This window comes from Brienomyrus brachyistius, chromosome 7, assembly GCF_023856365.1.
Source record: "Brienomyrus brachyistius isolate T26 chromosome 7, BBRACH_0.4, whole genome shotgun sequence".
NCBI classification, from domain to species: Eukaryota; Metazoa; Chordata; class Actinopteri; order Osteoglossiformes; family Mormyridae; genus Brienomyrus; species Brienomyrus brachyistius.
The window spans coordinates 4,095,217-4,120,861 of record NC_064539.1 but is presented as its reverse complement, the minus strand read 5'-3'; the positions used below and the strand labels follow the sequence as shown (position 1 = coordinate 4,120,861).

General features: G+C 44.8%; 1 protein-coding gene across 1 annotated transcript in view; it reads left to right on the top strand.

The window, feature by feature from the left end:
- megf10 (multiple EGF-like-domains 10) overlaps positions 1-24,650 on the top strand; it is a 60,878-nt gene extending 36,228 nt beyond the window's left edge. Inside the window, exons 9-25 of the mRNA XM_049019704.1 lie at positions 4,891-5,103; positions 7,435-7,609; positions 8,311-8,431; positions 9,352-9,515; positions 10,330-10,432; positions 14,530-14,676; positions 15,231-15,365; positions 15,874-16,002; positions 17,532-17,660; positions 17,787-17,915; positions 18,607-18,735; positions 19,242-19,472; positions 19,608-19,726; positions 19,813-19,936; positions 21,794-21,838; positions 21,960-22,166; positions 22,345-24,650. Coding sequence (XP_048875661.1) covers positions 4,891-5,103; positions 7,435-7,609; positions 8,311-8,431; positions 9,352-9,515; positions 10,330-10,432; positions 14,530-14,676; positions 15,231-15,365; positions 15,874-16,002; positions 17,532-17,660; positions 17,787-17,915; positions 18,607-18,735; positions 19,242-19,472; positions 19,608-19,726; positions 19,813-19,936; positions 21,794-21,838; positions 21,960-22,166; positions 22,345-22,499 — 2,455 coding nt within the window. The 3' untranslated portion in view covers positions 22,500-24,650. The remainder of the gene's footprint in view (positions 1-4,890; positions 5,104-7,434; positions 7,610-8,310; positions 8,432-9,351; positions 9,516-10,329; positions 10,433-14,529; positions 14,677-15,230; positions 15,366-15,873; positions 16,003-17,531; positions 17,661-17,786; positions 17,916-18,606; positions 18,736-19,241; positions 19,473-19,607; positions 19,727-19,812; positions 19,937-21,793; positions 21,839-21,959; positions 22,167-22,344) is intronic.
- The last annotated feature ends 995 nt before the right edge of the window (positions 24,651-25,645 follow it).

Here is a 25,645-nt window from a genome sequence, read left to right as displayed (position 1 = left end):
TTCCCCTCCCAGAATGGCAACAAGGTCAAAAGCTCTCATTATTTGGTGAAGCCAACTGTTCTTAATAGGGATCTGTGCTGTAAATAATAATCACACTACGGCCCCCCCTCCCGCTTCTGCCAAAACAGAACAGGGGTAATGTGGGTGTGAAGCATCTGCAGATCGACACCTCACGTGCAAACAAAGCAAAACTGCCAGCTTGTGCCAAATATATTTGCATTTATTTAGTAAATGTTTTCGTCCAGAGCGACTTACTTTTTTATTTTCAGAAAATCGCATTACCCAATCCCTAAAGCAACTTGCTCAGGAACTCAGTGGTGAAATCACTTTTTCAACCTTGGAATTTGAACCAGCAACCTTCCGATGACAGGCACAGTGCCCTAGCTCGATGAGCCGTGTTACTGTAATTCACACTTACAAAATGTGACACAATGCTGCATAGTCACAATGCATGAGTGTCAGATTCAATTAATTCGTCCACAGAGTTTCTACAAAATAGTTCCATTCCTCCATCCATCGATCCATCCATTTTCTGAAACTCCTTGTCCTATTCAGGCTCGCGGAGGGTTTCGTGCCGATCCCAGAGGCTACAGGCACAAGGCAGGGAAGAAGCCAGGATGGGGCGTTAGCCCATTGCAGAGCACATTCACACACCAGTCACTCACACACCAGTCACTCACACACCATTCACTCACACACCATTCACTCACACATACACAGAATACTTTATTTAATTAATCTCCCAGGCACCTTTCTGGCTTATAGGGACACCCAGCTGCTTAAACGCATTACTTTATGCCGCTCCTTCATTTAGTCGCAGTATTGCAACGACGCTCACTCCTGCAAGTGGATGCCCATTCTCGGAGCCCTACGTTGCACCTTTTCCAAAGCAGCAATGTCCTTCTTAAGGTACGGTGACCAAACCTATACACAATATTCTAGGTGGGGTCTTACCAAGGAATTATATAATCGTAGCATCACCTCCCTTGACTTAAACTCTACACACCTAGAGATGTAACCCAACATTCTATTGGCCTTTTTTTATTGCTTCCTCACACTGGCGAGAGTGGGACATGGAAGCATGAACATGCACACCGAGGTCTTTCTCATAATCAGCTTTTCTACATTAAAGTTAATCTGCCAGGTATCAGCCCAGTCACTAATTAAATCCAGATCCCGTTGTAGCCTCTGTGCTGCTAGATTAGTATCTGCTACACCACCCACCTTGATGTCGTCTGCAAATTTAACCAGTTTACTGTATGTATTGGTGTCAATATCATCATCGTGTGCTTTTATGGCTTTTACATGACATTGTCTTACGTAGTGCATTAACGTTACCACAGCATGTAGACTGGTGTTATGTACAGACAGCCCTGCTACAATGCGGTGAGTGGACCAGGGGGCTAAGTCTCTGTGTCTGTGATCCAGAGGTTGTTGGTTTGAGCCCCAGCCTCGGCAACACAGTCACATATCCGTGGGGCAGCCCTGTCTGTGTAAGCAAAGCCCTTAACCTCCTGCTCTCTGTGTTCAACTCGCATGGGCTGACCCTGCGCTGTGGAGAGCAAGATGGGGTTGGCAAAGAGACGCATTCTAATATACCAGTGCTTGGCAAATTAAGTTTGTTTTTGTTTAATGAGACTGATATGTTTAGATTTTTAGAATATAAGACTTTGACCTGTGTAATGTGTATGGATCAGTCGTGTAACACCTGATTGGCAGTGAGTGACAGTTATCACGTGTTGTAGCAGTACTGCCTGTAGCCAGATTTCAATCTGGGTGTGAATCCGGTGCACTAGTCGTAACTCATAATGGATGAGCTGGCTAGTGCTTATGACTAAAAGTGGAAAAAAAAATCCCAAAAGTATAGCCCCCCCCCCCACCCAGCCTACAGGCCTGTCATTTGATTTAATGAGAGCAAACCCAGATTGACACAGTAAACACAGCGTGGTGGTGAGGCTGACTCCAGAATTAGCCTGTGTTTGCCCCCCTCCCCCACATGTAATCATGTTGATTGGAGGGGTATGGCATGAGGCTGGACCAGGCTCCTTTGGGGGAGGGGGGTTTACAACAAACAAAATCCACAAGGACTGTCTTGTACTTGTATTAGGTACAAGGAAGAACTGCCATTTTTAATCAGCATCCTTGATGAGCAGTACGAGCAAGCACAAAGACCCCCCCCAGCTGACAGTGTTTCTGTTATAAGCAGTCCTTAAGAGACATTCCAGTCACGATATGATGAAGTGCTGTTCCCAAGGCTGTGAAGAGCTGCGCGTTTAATTAAATGCGTAACTGCACTTTCCATGCACAGGAGTCAACGAGACGCTTCCAGGATCCCTGCCAGCTGTTTAAAGAATAATAAAGTTAATTATCAGTATTATAAGTGCATATGAAGGCAGAGAGGACAAAGTGTAGCAGAAAGAGTCACCCCCCCCTGAAAAAAAAAAGGACAGCTGTGAAATGTCTGGCAGAGGAGCAGGAAATCACTGAAAATATCCTGGGGTGAAGATGTGACCAGCAGACCGTGGAGAGCTTCCAGGTCGGGCCAGAGGATGCATCCCGCGGTCTGCAGCAGATCAGGCCGCAGCCCACTGGAATGGCCCCAGAGGCTCCCTGCCCCCCCCCCCCCCCCCCCCCCGGATACCACACCATGGGCATAACCGTAATTCTTGAATAGCAGGGCTGGAATCTTCCGAGGGATACTGCTGCTGTCCTGTTCAGTAACCTGCTGTCATCAGCTGGTTTGTCTCAGTTGGCATTAAAGTGACTCCTGAACACTTCAGACTGATATTACCCAGATATATATGCTGTTGTTTTGGATGGTTTTAAATGCTGATCAGGACTGTATCTCCAAAGCAGATCCCGTGCTGACAGTGAGCCCCCTTCAGTGGTGCAGGGGTTGGTGCTTGTCACATCGTGTGAGGAAACAGGCCGGTGTTTCAAGCCGACGTTTCGGCACACAGCCCAGCTGCTTGGCCCTGGTGGGTTCCGGCAGCCTGAGACGTCAGTCCAGGGGCCCATAATTACCAGAATCAGAAGGAGCATGTACCATATACTTATCCAGCCAATGAACCTACAAGAATAGAAATACAAGTGTGCTTTTATGAGTTAATAAGGGCTTCTGGAAGCGCAGACGTCACAGCCGACTCTGGCTAGGCCTGGCCGCCATGTCTGGCCACACCCGCTGGGCTGGAAAATAGTCAAGGCACAGCCTGGTGCGGTGAGACAGCAGAGGAGAGCGTGCAGAACGTGAGACTGGGGGTGGAGCCGCGCCGGCAGCACCTGTCCAGCAGGGGGTGTCGTTGGCTGGTGACCGAGGGTCACATTATCTGTACTAATCCTGAAAGAAGCCATTTTCACATTTGAGGCGAGAGATTAAATGACCATTAAGGTCATAGGTGAGGAGAACTGGTAAGACACCGCTGACTGGCAGCCAGCCAAACTTGGACTGGTTCGCTGTCATTCAGGTGACACTTTCAAATTGGGGAAGACAAGAAGTGATGCAGGTTTATGCTTTTCCAGTTGTACTGGTTCTTTCAGATGCCTTCGCATCATTAAACCAGTTGCTGGTGAAAGAGTGGGTTCGATTTCGATTGTGAATGAACTGAACGATGAATCACTCATTGAATGAACTAAACAATTAATCACTCACTGAATGAACTGAACAATGACTCACTCACTGAATAACCCGAACAAACTGAACAATTAATCAGTCATCGAACAAACTGAAGAATGAATCACTGAATTAACTGAACAATGCCTCACTGGCTGAATGAACTGAACAAACGGAACAATAAATCAGTCATCAAATGAGCTGAACATACGGGAACGTTTCATGCTTAAATATTGTGCTTAAATTTAGTGCTTAAATATTTTCTCCGAAAAGCATGAATTGTTCTATAACGAGAGTCACTTCATAGAAACCATGTAGCATAAACTGTCAGGTTTCTTGGAGTTTCTGATCATTGTCCCCATTATAAAGGCAGGCAGCTTTGGGGGCTGTTAGGTATTAGGCCACATTCTGGGCTTGCTGTGACCGGCATGTGGCAGGAGGGGGGGGACTGGGCCCCGGATCTGGCTCCTGAGTGTGACGCGGAAGGTGCAGCCTGGGGCGGGAAGCCACATGGTGCTGCAACGGGGTCCCATCTGTTCATGCGCCGCTCAGAGAGAGTGAGTGAGTGGGCTCTTCTACTAACGGAGGTGGGAATAAGTAGATATCATGACGACCGTCAGTGTCCCTGGAACGCAAGGATAGGAGAGCCGACTGTGCTTTCATCAGAACTCCAAAGTGAAGCCAGGTCTGCCCAGTACCAGGTCCCTACTGAGATACTGCTCAATTACACCAGCTCTGTCACCAGGAAAGGGCAAAAATCCCAGCACAAGACTGAGAGAAGCTTGCGGACGGCTACCTTAAGCGTTTAATGCAAGTTATGCAATTGAAAGGCAATCTCGCCATATAGGAACAAAGTGTATTTGAATTTTTGACCCACTGTAAATCTGACATAGTGACTAAAAGCAGGCAGATTTGTGGAGTGCGGGGTGCTGGCGGAAACATTAAAAAAATCTGTCGGAAAGGTGCTACCGGACGGCGCTAACATTTACCAACCAGGTGGGGTTGTGGTGGTAAAAGTTCTGGACAGCTAATTTTATTGCCACTGGATAGCGAAATGACAGATTTCAGGGAGATCTTTTGCGGGAGTCAGGGAGCTGCTGTCAATTTGAGGGAGACTCTGGGAGAGGTGGGATGTCTGACTGTAGTTTCCAGGCGATGTGGTAGCAGGACGCTTCAGAATAAGACGCAGTGCTCGGAGAGCCGCTCAGACGGCCTTACCAGACGGGTCAAACTGGCATGTTTGGTGACTCTCTGCTGCCTCTGTCCCCCTCGCCTCCCAGGTGCCAGGAAGAGTGTCCCGTTGGCACCTACGGTGTGGCCTGCAGCCAGACTTGCCTCTGTGTCAATGGCGCCAAGTGCTACCACATCAGCGGGGCGTGCCTATGTGAGGCGGGCTACACCGGGGGGCACTGCGAGGTGCGCCTCTGTTCCGATGGCGTCTACGGCCTCAAGTGTGATCGCCACTGCCCCTGCCACATCCACAACACCCTCAGGTGAGACAGCGCCCCCTACTGGAGGCATTATCAGCATGCAGCTGTACATTTTTAATCTGCCATATTTCTATGAATTTAATTAATATCTTCTGTTAACTTTGGACTGGACTCAGAATTAACACATTTTAATGTTGTTAGTGTTCATTTTCATCAGTTAATATTATGCAATGATTTATAATATCATTATAATTATAATTAATGTTTCCATTAAAAAGAATTACATATTATATATTCATTGAACACTTATGATGAATGTTTGATTCAAATATATAATAGATTTATTTGTTGTTTTAACACAAAAACTGGTCAAAAATATTGCAAATAGAAAAAGAATACAGAGTTAAACTGAAACTAGCAATATATAAACATAACAAAAACACGAAATCACAGAAGAATTCATTTCTATGCGACCTCTCTCAGCACAGTTGCCCCAAGGCATTTAGCAAGAGTTCAGTTCAGTTATATAAATATATAATTCATCATCAGAAAACGGTTCTGTTATGCGAGCGTTGCTGGGGACGGGTGCCTGACTGATAACGCTGAGAAGAGTCACAGCTGTAAAAGCCGGTGTCATCAGTGGCAGCTGTGGCCCCGCAGCAAAGGGCCGTTTGGACAGTGCAGCCCAGCCGTGTCCTCGGGTCACACAGCTGCCATTGGGGCCCAGATGACACAGCACAGCTGACGGAGGGGTGCGTGTCACATGCGCGTGCGTGCGGACAGCTGGAGGGCCCGCGCTTCTACGGGGCCGCTGTTTCAGGTGAAGGCAGCTGCCACGTTCTGCACCCTGACTCTCACATCACAGAGGCACTGCCAGCCCCCCCCCCTCCACAGGTGGATAGTTCAGGTCCAGAAAGTAAAAATCCAGACCTTGATTTTATTTCAGCCAACCAATTGAGTATATAGAGGCAAAAAAAATATATAAAGACGATTTTTACTTTCTGGACCTGAACTATCCACCTCTGCTCCATCACACGTGCTTGTTGACCCCCCCTAGTTCAACACTGCCTGTGTCTCGGTGGATTATAGTCAGGTCTTTGGGTCAGTTTCCATCATGCTTAAGTTCTGTGGCCTGATACCTAATGCTGCAACCCTGACCAGGATAAGTGGTTAGAGCAGAGTTCCTCAAGCTATGGCTCCAGCTATTTAACTGGCCCTTTAACCAGCATCAGTGGTGGATATAGTCTGGCCTGCTACACATTTTTTCAAAGTAATATGCATAGATGGGTAATGAAAAACGCAGCAAACGCAAGCAAATGCGGCTAATATCTGTAGAAACATGCAAAATAACAACTGAAACTGCTACATAATTGCATAAATGCGTATCTGTTATTCAGGCCTCCTGCCTCTCCCAGAAATCTCCTGCAAATTGACATCAGTGCCCTGACACCCGTGAATGATGTGCAATATCCCACAGATCTGTTTTTCCCCCAACAAAACTTTTATTGCCACAACCCTGTCCCATCTGTTTGGCAAATTTTACCCACCCCACCCCCACACACATTTGGGGAGTGTCTAATTTTTTATACCGTCATCCTGTGGTGTCCGGGATTTTAAAAAGGAATACTGTTCTGGGTTACGCAAATCTCAGACGCCATGCACTCAAAATGACAGCTTTTTGGTAGCACGTGTATCTGTAATCAAACCTTTTCGAGATTGAAACATCTCCAACCAGATTTAGACTCACTGACATACACTAGCATCACCTATTTCACAGTGACAGACATGGTACCTTGTCAGTCAAAAGCAAGTGCACAGCTCACACTGAAATAATGCTAGGCATGGTTGGTTAAAAATCCCCTGAAAGTGTGAGCTTCCTTTGGTTAAAAGTTTGTGGAGCCCAGAGATAGAGGATGGCTAGATTGCTGGGTGGGTGGATGGATAGACGGTCGGGTTCCTCTCTGAGGTGTAGATAACAGCAGGGCTCATTTTCTCGGTTGCTCTGTCTTTTGTGTGTAAAACTTATTTTTTCTTTCCCACGGAATTTTAGAAATTGTCTTTTTTTGGGGCGGGGATGTGTCCGTCTGTCTGAAGCTGATGTCAGAAAGGAGATGAATCCAGCATATTGCTGACGTTCTAAAACACCAGCAGCTGCACATGTGACACGTCCTGTATTTGTCCTCTATAAATGGACCAAAAAAAAACAACCTTGTCTCTTATCTGTTTTGGCTGATGCATGTAAAGTTGGGGTCCCTGCAAGTATCAAATTTTTGCAAACAAATTACATTTGAGAGCAAACCTGTGAGGAGTGACAGACTTGAAGACGGTTTCCTGCAGCCCACGGCGATTCGGGTCCCTTTTGAGCACCTGCCCCTTCTCTCCCCCTCCCCCCAGTTGCCACCCCATGTCTGGTGAATGTACCTGCCGGCCCGGTTGGTCGGGGCTCTACTGCAACGAGACGTGCACCCCAGGCTTTTTCGGGGAGTCCTGTCAGCAGGTGTGCCAGTGCCAGAACGGGGCCGACTGCCACAGCGTCACCGGCGAGTGCGTCTGCGCCCCAGGATTCAAGGTAACGTGCTGGGCACGGTGACCCCGACCGCACGGTCTCATGCAGGACCCTACGCCGTCCTGCCGGATATGGGGGTGTAAATCAGGCCCATTTGTCCGGTGTGTGTCGTGATGAGGGCTTGCCGTTCTGGCCACAGCCGGCTCACAGCAGGGCTCAAACGTCCTTAGCGCTTTGTTGGGGCTCATGCTGGGTGGAGGTGATTTTGGAGACAGACTTTTAAATGCTTCCTCTATCAACAATATTCCCACTGCAGGGATCCAGCAGCCTAACTTCCCCTTACCTCACTGGCGGGGTGGAATTGGGGGATGATTGCTGTCAATCTATCTATCTATCTATCTATCTATCTATCTATCTATCTATCTATCTATCTATCTATCTATCTATCTATCTGTCTATCTGTCTATCTATCTGTCTGTCTGTCTGTCTGTCTGTCTGTCTGTCTGTCTGTCTGTCTGTCTGTCTGTCGGTCGGTCGGTCGGTCGGTCGGTCGGTCGGTCGGTCGGTCGGTCGGTCTGCCTGCCTGCCTGCCTGCCTGCCTGCCTGCCTGCCTGCCTGCCTGTCTCCCTTTCTGTCTCCTTGCCTGTCTGCCTCTCTGTCTGCTTGATTGTCTGTCTGTTTGCCTCTCTGTCTGCCTTTCTGCTTGCCTGTCTGTATATATATGATGATATATGATGTTGATAGTCGGCCCTGTGTTGCTGCAGGGTGTCGACTGCTCCACGCCATGTCCAGTAGGGACCCACGGGATGAACTGCTCCTCCCCCTGCAGCTGTAAGAACGATGCCGTCTGCTCTCCGGTGGATGGCTCCTGCGCCTGCAAAGCAGGTGTGTATCTCTCAGGGTTGTCTGGGGGACGTCCAGCATCTTCCCTGAGCAGCGGCTGGACGCTGACTTTAAGGCAGCGGCGGGGGGCGGTGAGAAGCTAAGAAAGCTCAGAACTGCAGAGGCTCACCTTTTACACTGGTAAGCATTTGGATGAACCTGAAAAGGTAAAGCTGAAGCTCTGCATCCAAGCCGGCAGTACTCTGAAAATGGCTGCATAGAATTTGAAATTTAGAATTTGATTTTTTTTCATTTTTTTTTTACATAAAACACAATGCAATTGTTTTAGCTCATACCCAGTTCTAAACTTCCATCCGCATACTTTTCAACCAACGCCAGTGTCAGGACAAGAGGCCAGAAAGCTTAAAGTGTTCATTAGCTTAGCCATTTAGCTTAGTGCTACACAGACCTATACAGGAAGGTGGTGGCATGGTGACACAGTGAGATGCCAGAGGTGGGTGTTTCATACCCCAGGGTTGTGGGTTCGAATCTGGCTTCGGCTTCTTCCTATAATCCACCCTCCTAGAGGACAGTTGTGTGAGAGTGTCCCTCATGACAGACCGGCATCCCGTCCTGTGTGTACCCTGTTTGGGCCAGTGCCCTCTTGCAGACAGTTTTTTAAATAAGTTGGCCAGACACAGCTAGCTGTTTAAGTGGGGCACCCTATGTATCTTCGTCAAGATAGAAATCTTATTAGGTTATTGCTTTGTTTGGAAGATTATTGGTGTGTCTCTTGCTCCAGTACTGCTTATTTTCACTGGAAGCTCAGCGTAGCACTTATGCCTAGTCAACATAACAGCACATATGTTTGTGATGGGCAGTTTGCGCCACTGCTATGTCACTTTTCATTAAAAAAATCCATGCTTCCTGTTGAGGAACAGCTGGTCTGATGTTCTCCTGTTTTCTCTGCTGTGGATGTTTAGGTTGGCATGGTGTAGACTGTTCCATTAACTGCCCCAGCGGCACCTGGGGCCTGGGCTGCAACCTGACGTGCCGCTGCGGTGATGGTGGGGCCTGCGACGCACTCAGTGGCACATGCACATGCGCACCAGGGTGGAGAGGCGAGAAATGCGACTTCCACTGTGAGGTGAGGCACCGGAAGCTGTGATGTGGCCAAATGCTCTTAGCGAGTTCTGAAAACAAACCTTCTGGCTTTTGGTGACCTGTCAGCGAAGGTGGTCTGTGGCTCACAGTGTTAGGATGCTGTGCTTGTGTTTGGGAGGTTGTTGGCTCAAGACCTAGAGATGGCAGACTGATTTTCTTGTTGGGCCCTTCAGCAAAGCCTTTAACCCATAACTGCTCCAGAGAATGTCTGACCCTGCCCCCTCAAAAATGTGTGTTGCTTAAGATAAGTGTAAGCTGAATAAAATAAGTGTAAGCTGAATAAAAAAGAATGTAAGATGCATTGGGATTGCTAGTCCCAATTAGCTGGGGATCTACCCAAGCTACCTTTGTTTAAGCCTCTAACAAGCACATTGATGTTTGGATTAACAGCGGCCAGAATTCCTTTGGTCCAAAGTTGTACAAATTACTCCTCTAATTTGGTTTCCTCTAAAATGTTTGGAATTGGTAAGTCGGGAATCTCAGGTTTACTGTGCTATGTTGTACCATGATTGGAAAGCAGAGATTCCCGGTATGTGATTACAGCATCGTAATGGATCAGCAGAAGGTTATTAAAGAGGAGACAACAAACGCCCCAGACAAATATGACAAGCACAAAGTAATCACTGTATTATTACAGAATTTGCATAATTGCATTGTAATGTGGGGGAATCACTGCTCTCTAGTGAATACTTATTTCTTTATGCAAAGGAATCACTGTCATTTTAATAAGGCCAGAGACAGTGAATCATTCTGGGAAATGTACAGCATGGAATGTGAGCCATACTGTGAATTTCTAGGAAGGGAAGTATGGAATGGACTGCAAGCAGGAGTGTGACTGCAGCCACGCTGAAGGGTGTCATCCTGCCACTGGGTACTGCCACTGCCAGGCAGGCTGGACGGGTGAGTGAGCGGCAGAGGGCGGAGTCCTCCCCACCGGCTCCGTGGTCTTGGGCAGACAGTGTTGGGTCTTGGGCAGACAGGCATGCTTAAGATTCTGAAATATTCACACTACTGTGTATCTTACCAGCCTGGAATTAGTGGAATCCGTCCATCCATCCATCCATCCATTCATCCATTTTCTGAAACCGCTTACCCTATTCAGGGTCACGGGAGGTCCAGAGCCTATCCCGGAGGCTATGGGTGCAAGGCAGGGAACAACCCAGGGCACACACACACACACACTCACACACACACACACACTCACACACACACTCACACACACACACACACATACCATACACTCAAGTGGAATTTATCCATTTGGAATTTATGCCTCTACTAAGTAGAGTTTTTATGGTGTTTAGATCATTTAAGCACATGGATTCTTTGCGTTACTTCAAAGTCACTCAAAAGTGTTTCGGTCATTTCTATGAAAAAACTTGGAAAGGTGAACATTTAAATTTAGCTACAGAGCAGCAAACGTGAGCATTGTGTTCATCATCAGTAAATCCCTGTCATCTATGACACAGCTTGCTAAAGGCTCCTTTACATGTGTTGATAAACCACCTCATCAGGGTGGCTTTAGGAGACAGGCCTTAATGATTAGATGTACTGGATATGGGCATCCAATCAGATTATTGCATTACTTTCAAAAGATGGATTGCTAGGGCCAGAAAATGGCTGTCTATGTCAAAGCATTTGAGGCTCACTTTAGTATAGTAGAACATCTTAAAGATGCTATTCGATTTATTTTTTCCAGAAACATCTGCAAGGTCCATCCATCCATCCATTTTCCAAACCGCTTATCCTACTGGGTCGCGGGGGGTCCGGAGCCTATCCCGGAAGCAATGGGCACGAGGCAGGGAACAACCTAGGATGGGGGGCCAGCCCATCGCAGGGCACACTCACACACCATTCACTCACACATGCACTCCTACGGGCAATTTAGCAACTCCAATTAGCCTCAGCATGTTTTTGGACTGTGGGGGGGAAACCGGAGTACCCGGAGGAAACCCCACGACGACATGGGGAGAACATGCAAACTCCACACACACGTGACCCAGGAGATTCGAACCCGGGTATCTGCAAGGTCTACAAGGTCTAATCTTCAAGCAGACTTTGGCGCAGAAAGAACCCGGAAAAAAAACAGCCTTACTGATTCTGCAGTTTAATGTAGTTTAAAGGAGTTTGTAGTTTAATGATTTTGCATTTATTTTATGGTTGGCTGCCGTTGTTGATTCCATTCAAATAATGCAGAAATGCAAAGGACTGCAATGATGCCTCTTCCCTTGTAAACTGGAAGTCAGTTGCTTCACTGTCTTCTGTGGGTTATTTCAGAGAACAATTAATTGAAACAACGCAGTTAAACTGAGCAATCAGCTTAAGTTATCTGCCTTATCATGCAAGGTAATTAGGCACTGAGTCTGGGCTCAAATGAAATATAAACACCAATGGGTTTTCGATTCTTTCTTTTTATTTTGTCTTTTCATGTCATTCTTTACAAACTTGAAGAAAATGCCTGTATGCCGTCCGCAAAATGACAGCCTGTAATCCCTTTGTAATATTACGTTTCCCAGCCCACGTCCATCACAAATCAATACTCCCGCCTTTATTGTTTTTACACTTCAAATCACATCACATTACTTCCCATCATGCTGATATTTCTTTACTTTCCTTTATGATCATTAAAAGTTCTATGTATCTGTCTGTGTGTCTGTCACTTGCAGATTCAACAGCGACGTTATACTGTGCTATAATTAAGAGTGAATGGCCATTTAAAAACGGAGGTAGAGGACCTCACTGATTGAGGCAGATTTGTTTAAAAAGCTCCAGCACTTGGATGCTTCCTTTAGTGAGTCTTAGCTTCAAATGGGCACAATTACCATATACCATTAGTAAGAGAAAAGGAAGGCCCTATCTTCCAGAGTAAATATACCGATGGCCCAATCCCATCAGCCCCACAGGCAGCTTTGAATTGGCTCAAGTCGGAGGTTAGCCTGGGATGCGCTGGTGAGTTTGTCCCACTCCGGTCCAGATGCGGCCAGAATACCGATGGCTCCACACAAGGCACCGGGCCTCGGAATACCGCGGCATTTCCCTAGACCTCCTTAAGTGGAGTTTATCGCCAGCATTCCGCCATCGCCTAGCAACGCGCGCAGCCTTTCAAAGGGCCCTTTGTCCCGCGACCTGGCACGGCGCTCCATCACAATGCCGCTTATTGGCTAACAGAGGGCCACAACGACGGAGTGAGACGGCGGCTAACTTTTAATAAAGGGGCGGAATTATATGGTTTAAGGCGTGGGGCCGCTTAAATGCTAGATGACTGTCAGTCGGAGGGAACGATTCCTGGTGGTGCTGTTGTAGGTATCGTAACTGTTCAGAGTCAGCAGCGCTTAAGTACATTTTCAGCGATTCTCCCACGAGTCACGCGCTTTGTTTCCACCTCAATGGGAAAGTGTAACTGAGAAAAGCAGAACACTTTCAATTGTGCCTAATCTCCACATCGAAAATACCCCCCAACCCCAAAAGAATTCTAGGACCACAGCGTCCCCAAAGATGTCTCAGTATTGTTTGTATGAATGTTCAGAAAATGTTTTTACTTTGGTATACAGGAGTAATTTTTGTCCTGGAGTCAATAAATCTAATGCTTATTACTTCTCCTTCAGGGTCTGTTGATAAACTTTTCTCATGTTTGACTGTACAATGTGTCTTCCCATATTAATATTCCATATCAAATTGATATCAGGGCATGGGAACAGTGTAACCACACAGACAGTGGTCTACCGCCTGCCAGATTTCCTAGGCAAAGTAAATCGCATTACTTATTTCTCACAGAGTGCTACCCGAAGAGCAAGCAAAACCAAGCAAAAGCATCGTTTTGAGAAGGCAGTCGAATTACTGACTCCATTTAACACTATAATGAGAGAGGAAAATCATTGAGAATCATTACTCAAAAATAATGTATTTTTAAAATAGATTTTTAACTTTATATTTAAAAACAAAAAATAAGAAGCTCATGTTACGTGCAGCACTGAATGCTCTCCACGGTGAGCCAGATAAGGCCGATTTTGACACCTACTGGATTAGATCAGCTCTGCACATTGACATTCTCTGGCCAGCGTCTGGTGCACAAGCCGTGGCAGTGAGGAAACATATCATGCTAATGAGCGGATTAGGCGTTCCAGCGAGTCTCCCTGTAGCCACTCAAGCTTGTTGCCTTTTCAGGATCAATGATTTTTCTAAAGCAAAAGAACAAGCATGTGATTTAAAGAAAATTTTTTGTATTTTTCCTTAATCTTCTTGCCTTTTGTTCCACATTTTTACAATGGAATGAGACTCTTGTGCTGACCTAGTTCTCCTTCAAGGGAGATTAGATCAAGAAAGGGTCTTAAGACTTTTTAACTATATCATTTAGTCTGCTGAAAGGAAGATATTGTTCACTACATATAGCCCTTTAGTCGAGTAGTTTTTTGCCTTCTTTTTATGTTTAGGGTTTGTGCCTGTAAAAAACAGTATTCAAATGCAGATAAACAAATAATTAGTTGGGTTTTTGTGGCTGGTGTTAGAATTAGTCTGTGCTTCTCTAGTTACGCAGAAGAATTTCAGATGAAGTTTCAAATGGACGTTTGTACAATTGAAGTTGTCCACTAGTATGTACCTGTAGCCAGTAGAAGTACAGATAATCTACTGCTGAAGTAGTGCAGAGTATCAAACTAAACAGACAATTGATTGAGGGTTTCTGGTTTTAGCTGTACTTTCCACAGTGATCAGGCCAGTAAAATGCCTATGCGTACCTGGTCAGATAATTGAGGATATATTGCATTCTGGGTAAAAAACAAAACTGTCATGGAATTATGCAATACCTGTGCCACACAGTTGTATATATATTAGTCTAATGTACCGCGTGATTAATGGAATACCACGAAAGGTGTTATAAAGTACTTTACATCTATATATCCAGTGTTACTTCTGACTGTTTCTGGTTGTTTATGGGTGATTAGACGTGCACCACATATGGACTGGATCTGACCTGATTGGCTGCTTGCTTGTCTTCCCAGGAATCCATTGTGACAGTGTCTGCACCGAAGGCCGCTGGGGTCTCAACTGCACGCTACCCTGTGACTGCAAGAATGGGGCGTCCTGCTCCCCTGACGAGGGCACGTGCGAGTGTGCCCCCGGGTACCGTGGGGCCATCTGCCAGCGCAGTGAGTGCACCTTGGCACCGTCTTCGGCCATCCCCAAAGCACCGTCTGCCAATCGTTTATCCTCTCAGGGCTCCACTTTCCTGCTGCAGCAGCTCACCAACAGTCAGCATGATAAAATAGTGTCAAATTTAATGCCTTCAGCAGTCAGGTTACGAGCCAATGAGCACAGCCACGGAGCGACAGCTACCCTGAATGATCCTAGGACGCTCATTTGCAATAGTCATCTTTCTCTGCCCTTCTTCTATTTAATTTCCCATTAAAGTCACATTCAATTAGTTGAATTATTCGATGAATTATTTTTATAGCACTCTTTCCAGGACAGTTGATCCTAGATGGCTGAAAATAGAGTGTAATGACAGTGTTATTAACAGACTCAAATTAAACTTACAGCTGCACACTCAAATAATTAAAATCAATAAAGCAGTTAATCAATTAGCCTATATTTGAAAGCTGCGCTCAGCCCCTTTCCGCAGCAGATCAGAATGGTTGCCGTTGGTGACTGTGGGACATGAAGGTACCGGCCGTAAACTCCTCCCATGTTCCCATTCCTGCAGTCTGTTCACCCGGGTTCTTTGGCCATCGCTGCAGCCAGGCGTGTCCGCAGTGCGTGCACAGCAATGGCCCCTGCCACCACGTGACGGGCCAGTGTGACTGCCTGCCAGGCTTCAAGGGAGCCCTCTGCAATGAAGGTAGGATGGTGTAGTTCTCTGATGATACAGCAGGTGGCGAGGTACATAAGGAACTAGACATTTTGCATTACAGAACACAGGTGCAAAAGTGCATGCGATGAAACAGCTTCGGCTAAAATAAATTTCAGTCATTACCATCAGAAGGATATTACAGAGTTCCTCTGGCCTGGAAGATTACATATGAAAAGTTGTTCTTTCCCTCAGGCATTGGCGCATTAAATGCTTCAAAATGAGTATTCTTATTGACTTTGTAACTTTTATTGGTTGTTCTTATGACTTGTGTTGTTTGATGTTGTGTTACATATGAGTGTTTTTAGAAGAAGAGGAATTTCAGTTAGAAGTTCAGTTTCTTTGTAAAACACAATAAAGTTTTCTTGAATCTTCAAAGCACTGGTCAAACAAATAGAGAGTTAAAGTGTAGCAACTTTGAATGTTCAGAAGCCGAAGTGGCAGAGGTTCTGCAGGGTGCGATCACAGTGCTGCTTTGTGTCCCCTGCTTACCCTGCAGTGTGTCCCAGTGGCCGATTTGGGAAGAACTGCGCGGGGCTCTGCACCTGCACCAACAACGGCACCTGTAACCCCATTGATGGCTCCTGTCAGTGCTATCCCGGCTGGATAGGCAGTGACTGCTCCCAGCGTGAGTGCTGGGCCCCTAACAGGGGAGCTGTATTCATTACATCAGCCTATCACTGCTTCTTCTTACACATTTCCTTTGAGGGCTTGTATTTCTTACAGCAAAGGCTGCCCTTTCATACTTGCTGCAGAAAGGGGTCACTCAGATGATAATACGGTCTCTCAGGGAATGATCATAGCTGTTGTGTAAGGGGGGGGGGGTCACGGGGGCCTCTGGCTCTATCTGTGGTCTTCTGTTGACTGTGAAATTATTCGGCGTCTCACTTACGTTCAGTACAAAAAAATATTCTATAGATTATTATACAATAAATTATAAATGAATTAACTAGAAATTAATCTTGCAGTAATGAGCCTGTGCTCAATGGAAGAAGCTAATCCCTCATTTTTGTTTTGTTTAATTAAGGAAGAAAATAAATATTCACTTCTGCAATGGTGACAAATGTGCAATTAGGGATCTGTTTGAGTCTCCACACGCGCACAAAAATCTGAGCAAAGCCATATTACTTAAACATCTTGTGACACTGCTTCAAACACAGAAATCAGTGTGGCTTATTATAAGGGCTTTAAATCCCTTTTGTGCCACGAGCCCTCATCCTCCGCTTCAGCAGTTCTCAGTGACCTCTGACTCTAGAGCCTGTCAGCCAATCATGACTCAGGGGCTGACTTACTGTACTGCCACCCTGCTTCTGCTCTCATTTTACTGGCAAGGGTCTAACATACACTGTGGCATGTTGACCGCTGACCCCATGGGACCTTTGACTTCAGCAAATATAGAGAGAGCTAGAATGCTCTTCAACACATAGGAAAAGATTCTTAAAATCACATGCAAGCTGAGAGATTTTGATTTTGTTGGCCATAATTACTATATTATTATTATTATCATTGTTGTTGTTATTAATACTACTATTACTACTACTACTACTACTAATAATAATAATAATAATAATAATAATAGACAAAAATATTTATTAGGTACCAAATAAAATCCTCAGAGTGAAATCACACAATCTGTCCTTATATAAACACATTACTTTGTTTCTCATGTTGAAGAATCATGGGAATTGTCTTATTTGCAGTAACCTTATGAAGCAATGTCTAAAGATTGGTTTTGCCGCCCCCTGCTGACGGAGTACATTTCAGCGCGTACACAACCTTGCCGACGGCTCGTGAAAAACACTGCGTAGGCGTTTCTCCTTTAATGCTGTTAAAATGGTCATCATAGTTCAATTACCCCCGTTGAAAAAAATGGGAAAATTGCAGCAATTAAAATATTTATAGCGGGGATCTTGTCTGGCTGTTTTATTGCGTAGTAGGTATGCTTGTTTAGGTTAATGATTCATGTTATGATTTATATTTTTTATTGATAGTTTTGACCTGAAGAATTTCAGGTGCTACTCTCTGCTCATCTCTGCTGCTCATAGCAATTCAACAGTCGATGAGGTCATGTGACTCTCCTGATGCCCAGCTTAAGCATGATGATACACGCAGTGCCAGTGTGGGAGCCTCCCAGTGAGACAACGTGTTGTTTTGCAGCCTGTCCACCAGGCCAGTGGGGCCCCAACTGCATCCACACCTGCAACTGCCACAACGGGGCCTTCTGCAGCGCCTACGACGGCGAGTGCAAGTGCACCGCGGGCTGGACCGGCCTCTACTGCACGCAGCGTGAGTCCCCCGCTCGGCCTCCTCTACTTTGTTGTCATGGTGATGCAATGACAGGTGTAGATGCAGCAGATAGTCACCCTCGGAGTGTTTGCGGGTGCGGGGGTCCTCACGATGGCTGTCTTGCAGGCTGCCCGCTGGGCTTCTACGGGAAGGACTGCTCCCAGATCTGCCAGTGCCAGAACGGGGCCGACTGCGACCACATCTCAGGCCAGTGCACCTGCCGCACGGGGTTCATGGGAAGACACTGCGAGCAGAGTGAGTATGCAGCAGGGTCTTATGGGTAATCAGGACAATGCTAATCGGCATACATTGAGTCACCCTAAAACCGTCACCCTGTTAAGGGTGGCGGCCTTGCTTACTCAAAGCGCAGGGGTAATATACCCATTGGCATGGTGTTAGATTAATGAACGGCTCTTTATACTCCTAAAACTGCGTGTCTCATTGGAGGAAGCTTTACTGCTGTTTACCAAAGTAATTAAGCCAAAGTATCTTCATTGTCGTCTTCAGCTGTATGATCCTTGGGTCATATGCTGCGATGAAATTACAATCACGTCGGCCATAGTGCAAGAAAACAGCAATACACAGAATATAAATATGAATACGAAAGGCATTTAAATACCGACAATCTGGAAATTTTAGCACAACGTGCTGAGATAAAGACATAAGACACTGACATAAGACAATTTAAAAGTGGGTAAAAATTTTTAAGTGTGTGTGTGTGTATATAAAGTTTATATAGTTGTGATGATAGGCATGAGGTGTATGGACAAGATTGTGCAATAATAAATTCATTAATAAGCTTCTTAAGAAGTCTTCACTTGGAAAAATTCAGCTGTGTCCTACATGCTGATGTCCATCCATCATACTCAGCTGGAGCCCCTAATCATGCCAGGAATGAATTCTCTTGAGCCCTCTTCCTAACGCTATTCCTGACCGCTGGCTTCAGAGTGCCCCCCTGGCTCCTACGGATACGGCTGCCGTCAGGTCTGCGAGTGCCTCAACAACTCCACCTGCGACCACATGACCGGCACCTGCTACTGCAACCCAGGCTGGAAGGGCGCCAGGTGTGACCAAGGTGAGGACACCCTGTCATCCCCCTGGCCGCTGAGAGCATCAAGGCAGCTGTCGGCAGCATGTTGGCTGTTTCTGTGCTTGATAGTTGGAGAGGGTCCATGTACTCTAATTATCCGTGAAGAGCAGACCCATTTAGGGGTGGATCTATTAGCCTTTGTGTTTAAGGCCCTTATTATTATTAAGCTGCTTGAAAAAAACTCTTAAAAGTGTCACATATAGATTAGCTATTTTCTTACACTTTACTCATTCAGAGGCAGAGATATATTTTGATGGAAATGCTTTAGGCTAAGTGCCTAAAGCAGGTGGAGAAGTGTTCAAAGCTGGGTAATATTATAACATCTCTTTAAAACATGTCCCATTGGTTCCACTTAAGGTTGAGATTCTGGGTGTCTGCTGGGTGTGAGACCTGAATCTACAACCATATGCTTTCTCAGTCACCTGCTCGTGTGCCCAATCTTAAAAAGACCAGTAGACCCTGAGTGACAGGCTCTCTCCCACCCCCCACAGCTGGTGTGATCATCGCAGGCAACCTCAACAGCCTGACCAGCACCGTGGTGCTGGCCGACTCCTACCAGATAGGAGCCATAGCCGGAATTGTGGTCCTGGTGGTCCTGGTCCTCTTCCTCCTGGTCCTCTTCGTCATCTACAGGAGGAAACAGAAGGGAAAGGAGCCCACCATGCCAGCCGTCACCTACACACCGGCTGTGCGTGTCATGAACACAGACTACGCTGGCGCAGGTACACACTGCCCTTGACATGCTTCGTTGTGCTTCCAGTATATCCATAATTTGATTGATTTATTGATTAATCATTTGATTGAGTTGTTATCGATTAATCAAACATAGCCCTAACCGGTGCCCCGTAACCCCACAGAGACCCTACCACAGACTGGCGAGGCACACCCAAATAGCAACTATTTCTCAAATCCAAGCTACCACACACTGACCCAGTGTACCAGTCCCCCACACATCAACAACATCCCCTATGGGAAGGTGAGACGTGTGACACGTGGTGTTTGACCGGGGACGGGGGTTTCCCTTGCGGTCGAGAGCTCGATCTCATCAGAGGTCATCAACAGGCAAAGAACAACCAGCTGTTTGTGAACCTGAAGAACGTGGACCACAGGAAGCGACCGCCGTCGATGGAGCAAACGGGCACCCTGCCGGCGGACTGGAAGCAGGGAGGATGCTTCAACGAGCTGGGTACAGCCATGTGCACCTCTACCACTGACAGCACGGGTCCCTCTGTCAATCAATACACCTTTCATATTATCCATGCCATTCGGACTGAGCAGCAGAATTGGGAGAATCTAAGCTTTAAAACTCCCGGATGGGGCGGGATTACCTCATACTGCCAATCACTGCTTGATTTAACCCAGTGGGATCCAATTAAGTAGCCAATGGGAAGTGGACTTTGCGCTTGTTTTCTGACATAACATAATCCTTCCCACTAAGGCTTTCAAAGCCTTGTTTTTTCCTACTTCATCACTTACTCGGCACATTTATCCAATGCAACTTAACATCCAACCGACTGCTCATCTGCATAGCAATTCAGGTTACTGCGGGTTTCTAACCTCTACACAACCGAAGTCTTGCATTTCTCCCATTTTTTTCCTGGCAGTTAATGAGGACTGAAACTCTCTGCAAAAGGACCCTAGAAAGGCTGAGAATTTGTCGAACCCAGGAATCGAATCTTTGTCCTCTTGCTCTGGAGGATGGTGCTGATTCCATGACTTTTTATTCCACTTTTTCATTGAGTGCCCAGAAAGTAGACGGTAGCAGAAATATTTATGAGTGAGTCATTGTAGAATTGAGCCTTTCAACCAGACTGTGTCAAGATCACCAGTCAGGGGTCCTTCAGGATTGTGAGTTTAATATCTGTGTGTTTTCAGGTTCATTTAACAGTGAGTTACTGTCTTCTGCATGGTCATATCTGACCGCAGCAAATGTAGTTCATTATTGAACAACTTGTTTTATTGTAGCACTAGGTTTGATAGTGGAAATGCTGATAAGAAATGATCCAGTTGTAGATTACAGTTGTTTGTTCTCACATAGCTGTAGATAGAAAATTTGTTCAATGCAACAAAATAAAGCTGAACTCATGTTTGTTAAAAACAGACTGAAAACTTCCAGCAGCCTTTGGATTAGTAACAAACCCTGCTTGTCTGTCACAGGTAGTTGTATTATATTATGCTTAAACAGGGGCAGATTAATGGACAGGCTGTCCTACGCTATAGCCTAGAATCCCAGCAAACATCCCAGCCCCCCCCCAGGAAAAATGGAACGGTTATTTAAATCAGTCCCACCTGAGATAATTGGTTGGCACTGGTTGCTCAGGAAATTAGCGATACTGTGAATGGTTATGAAATGCAAATTTGACTGAAATTTATTTTGCAACACACTACCGATGAAAGTACTAATAAAACAATTAAAAAAATACTCACCTATATTAATATATAAGGTCAGAGTCTGGCTGTGTGGGTACAACTGCTGCCTCACACCCCCCTGAGGATTCCAGTCCCACCCTGCATGTGTGTGTCTGTGTTCACATTTACAGAATTTGGCCGACGCACTCAGTCAGAGAGACTTCAGCAGTGAATACATTCTGATACCGGTTCAACAGAACACAGCTAAGAATACTATCACTCTAAAAAAACTCTATTGGCAAGAAAAACATATTTTTTTAATAATATGAGCATAATGCTGGAAGTGCTAATCCAAGAGGTTTTCTCTTCTGAAGGAGGTTTTTAGTGTTTACGTGTAGAGTAATTCTCCAAGTATTCTCCAAGGTTATTTCCCAGAATCCACAGACATGTGATGTAAAGAGGACCGAGACTGAGAATTACCCAGAGTCTGTGTGGGTGTGTGGTTGCCTTGCCATGGACTGCATCCATTGCTGCCTGGGATAAGCTCCAGAACACCCCCCCCCCATAAATATACATTATGGGTCATTCTTTGGATTTTGTGGGTTTCCCCATAATTTTAACACAAATAAAAAAAGATCTTGAATGAAATGAAGTTTATGGTTTGTTAGAAATACTTTCCTTCTTTTTTTTATAGGAGCTTTTGGAGTCGACAGACACTATATGGGAAAATCCCTTAGAGGTAATGATGTGATATTTATGATCTTTTTACATATTTAGATTAAAAGCCTGCATTCTGGTGTCCGGAGTGCAGACTGTGAGTGACATGTTTGTTACTGTCCCCCCGGCCATCCCTGCCCTAGACCTGGTGAAGGGGACCCCCTACCACGCCAGTTCCTGTTCCCTGAACAGTTCCGAGAACCCTTACGCCACCATCAAGGACCCGCCCCTCCTGCTGCCCAAGAACACGGAGTGTGGCTATGTGGAGATGAAGTCGCCGGCCCGGCGGGACTCGCCCTACGCGGAGATCCACGGCTCCAGCCCCACCAACAAGAACGTGTATGAAGTCGGTGAGGAGCAAGAGAGCTTACTTACCAAGCCATTACAATCCAATTAATGGACTCAACACAACAGTGCCTGACAAGATCAGTAACGATGCTGCTCCTCTGGGCAGTCATGCCTTCTTTTTAGTTATTAAATATAATTGTTTTAAAAATTAAAACTGTTTTTTTTTTTTCTTTTCCCCAGAACCTACGGTGAATGGTCATTCAGTCAGCAACAATAACGGACCCCTCGGCCAGGACCCATACGACTTACCAAAGAACAGCCACATCCCCTGTCATTACGACCTCCTGCCCACACGGGACAGCCCTCCCTCACTGCACAAGGATCTGGGCGAATGAGCTCTCAGATACACTAAGGGACCATGTGACTCCGCCCTCATTGGCCTCATGCCGTTTCCCCGCCCCACTTCCTCCCATCCCCTTCACCAGTATGCTGGTTGTTCTGATTCATATTTACTTTCACTGTAATCATTCTAAATTGTGCTTGTCCGAGTTCTTCCTTTATTTGACATTCAGATAAATCTCAGAGTCTTAAGTTCTTCCAGACACTATGGTCTTATACAAACACGGTTTCATCAGTGGTTCAGCGATGTGTAACGTGGGTTGAGATTGGAGTCTGGTTTTGTTTTTTAATGGTTATGTTTTCAGCATGCAGCTTCCTAAATGACCAGATAATAGTTATGCTTCAAACAGAGACATCATCAACATGACACCTAGCTGGGTATATGGAATAATAAGAATCATGGAAGGATGAAAGGATAGATGGATGGATGAATGGATGGATGGACGTATATTTAAATCATTCCACTCATTTATGATGCATATCACTTGAGTCTTCTATAATATACAGATATGAAACAAATTTCTATTTTTTTATGGAGGAATAACCATTGGCAGTATTATACAATTGGCCAATCGATACGATTATAAGGTGTAATCGCTTTAGTGTTTTTTGAAAGGATAATAGTACTGTACTGAAACATCTGAAAACATTTTACATCACTTCTTTCTTGTTATTATCGAAGATGCTTAATATTGCTAATCTGTAAATGGTCAATCAGTACTAAGGATGACCAAAGTGCCACAGTAACCTTCAGTGTCTGATTTTTTTTAAATTCACATTGCAGGTAGAAATGTCTAGAAGGACCGAGGCCCCACAGAACACATGAATGAGCTGTCGGCATTTTTTAAATCAGTGCAGCAGCTTGTTAAAATTTTGCCATGTCTTTGTTCCTTTAATGATTAAATGTTTGCCACAGCACAGGGGGTGTCAGATCTGGGAATATTTATCCCTGGTGAAGGTTCTCGGACAAAGGATTAAAAATGAAGCATAGTATCTTCAGATGATATAACCCAGGACCCTCCAGATATGGCCCTCGATTCCAAATCCAGGCCATGTTTTCAGGTCTCCCAGGGAGTTAATAATTAGTGATTCTAATTGACCAGAGGCTTCACAACTGGCTCACAGGTAAAGGAAGGCTGGACAATCGGCCAGGCTCAGCCCTAGAGGACCATGATTTGAATAACCCTAATATAACCAATACAGGCCAAAAGTACGTCTCTGTGATGAAATAACAGCACTATTTAACACCTCTACACCCACTCTGATATTTTACAAAAAAATACTGAGTTAAATCCATGCTTAAGCTGGTCTTTCGCATCAAAGAAAGAAAAAACATTTTGTAAACCATGATTAGATAGATACAAAAATGCTTACTTCATTGACTTTTTTTTAACAATTTAAATATCTGTATGTATTATTTTGGATGTTATTTTCATTTCTACTGAATGGCACAAGGACAGTCACTAGTCTTGAACTATTCTGAGCCAGGTATGAGAAAACGTTGTACAAAGACTGTATATAGCTGTAAATCACTTTAAGACATAAGTGATGTGTGGTGTTGACATGTAAACATGACAAAATGCCCTGTTTTCCCTGTGTGATGCAGCATAGTGTGGATGGTAGGTGAGTTTTGCACCCTAAACTTTGCTGTCAGAGGTTCATTTAGTATATACAAAAAAAATGTATTATGTTTTACTTATTTCCTAAATCCTTTTTTTACAAATTACATGTAGACGATGATACAATTGTATATTAAATGTTTTTATTATTATTTTTGATCACAATTTAGGCAAATATAATTCTTTTTTAGCTTCTAAATTGTAAAATGCGCATATGAGAAAATAAAAAAAGATCCATTGGATTGTATTATAAATACGACGGCAATATGTATGTATGTGTATATAATTCGCAGTGTAGCTCGTTTTGGTTTCTAAGGTTTCTTTTAATTTGTAAGGGTACTTAAAAATTGCACATTCAGTTCAACCTCTGTCCCCAAAGAAGTCAGAAGACAGTGAGATTTCCTTATGACATGAATATCCTTGTGATATTTCCTTAAATCTTTTACACATACTATAAATTGCTTTTTGGTGCTGTAGATAATTGCCTGTATGCGCCTGAGCTTTTCAATAAAATGACCTCTCTGTTCACCTCCGCGTCAGTATGACAGGATGCATCGTTTGATAAACGGAAGTGGGATTTTTCTAACGGTGATATCAAAATTTATAAACTTTACAAGTAAATTATTTATAATCTAGTATAAAACTTGTTGATTGAATTGTTACAGTGCCAGAATTTTTAACTATAATTATCACTGCTTCCCCCCGCGACCCAGTAGAATAAGTGGTTTGGAAAATGGATGGATGGATGGATTATCACTGCCTATTATTAACATTTTGTACCGTACATTTCCTGTCAAACATATCAGTGTTTATCATTGTCGTTTTTATAACCGCACCGTTATTTGCATAGATAATGTAATATTTTTAATGATTTAAATATATTTTTAAATGTTCCCATCTATTCTCTTGTTCAGTGAGTCCTAGGTATGGAACATTTGTATTCAACGGGACAATTGGTACACAAGCTAGCCGTTATAATTCTAATATTAAGCATTTTAGCACTGCCGCTGCTCAGTTGGTGCGAAGAATAGCAAGGAAAGTAACGCAGTATATGCAGGCTACATAAATCAAATTAAGTTATACAAAGTCGAACAGGCAATACAGCATTTTGTTTTGGGCAGCTTTGATTAAGTTACACAAAGTCGCTAGCCATTTTACGCAAAAAACGTATATCAAGCAAATATCGTAAGGTGCGGGAATGAAAAATTTGTGTAGGTTGCCTAAATCGTGTAAGTAGCGTTAACTTCAATTGCGTCTGTTCTTCAATTGCGTTTCAGACGTAGCCTTTCATTTTAGGCACACAGCAATAACTCGCACAATCATGTAATATTGATATATATGATGTAATGATGATGATGATGATGAGAACCCTTTATTGCTGTTTCAATACACCATGTCACTAGTCACAAGTACCAGCGAAAAAACTGGCCATCAACCGACCATACATATACACAAACATCACAGTAGGGGGTAGACAGGTCGGGAGACAGGGGCAAACAGAGAGAAGAAAAGAAACAATAACA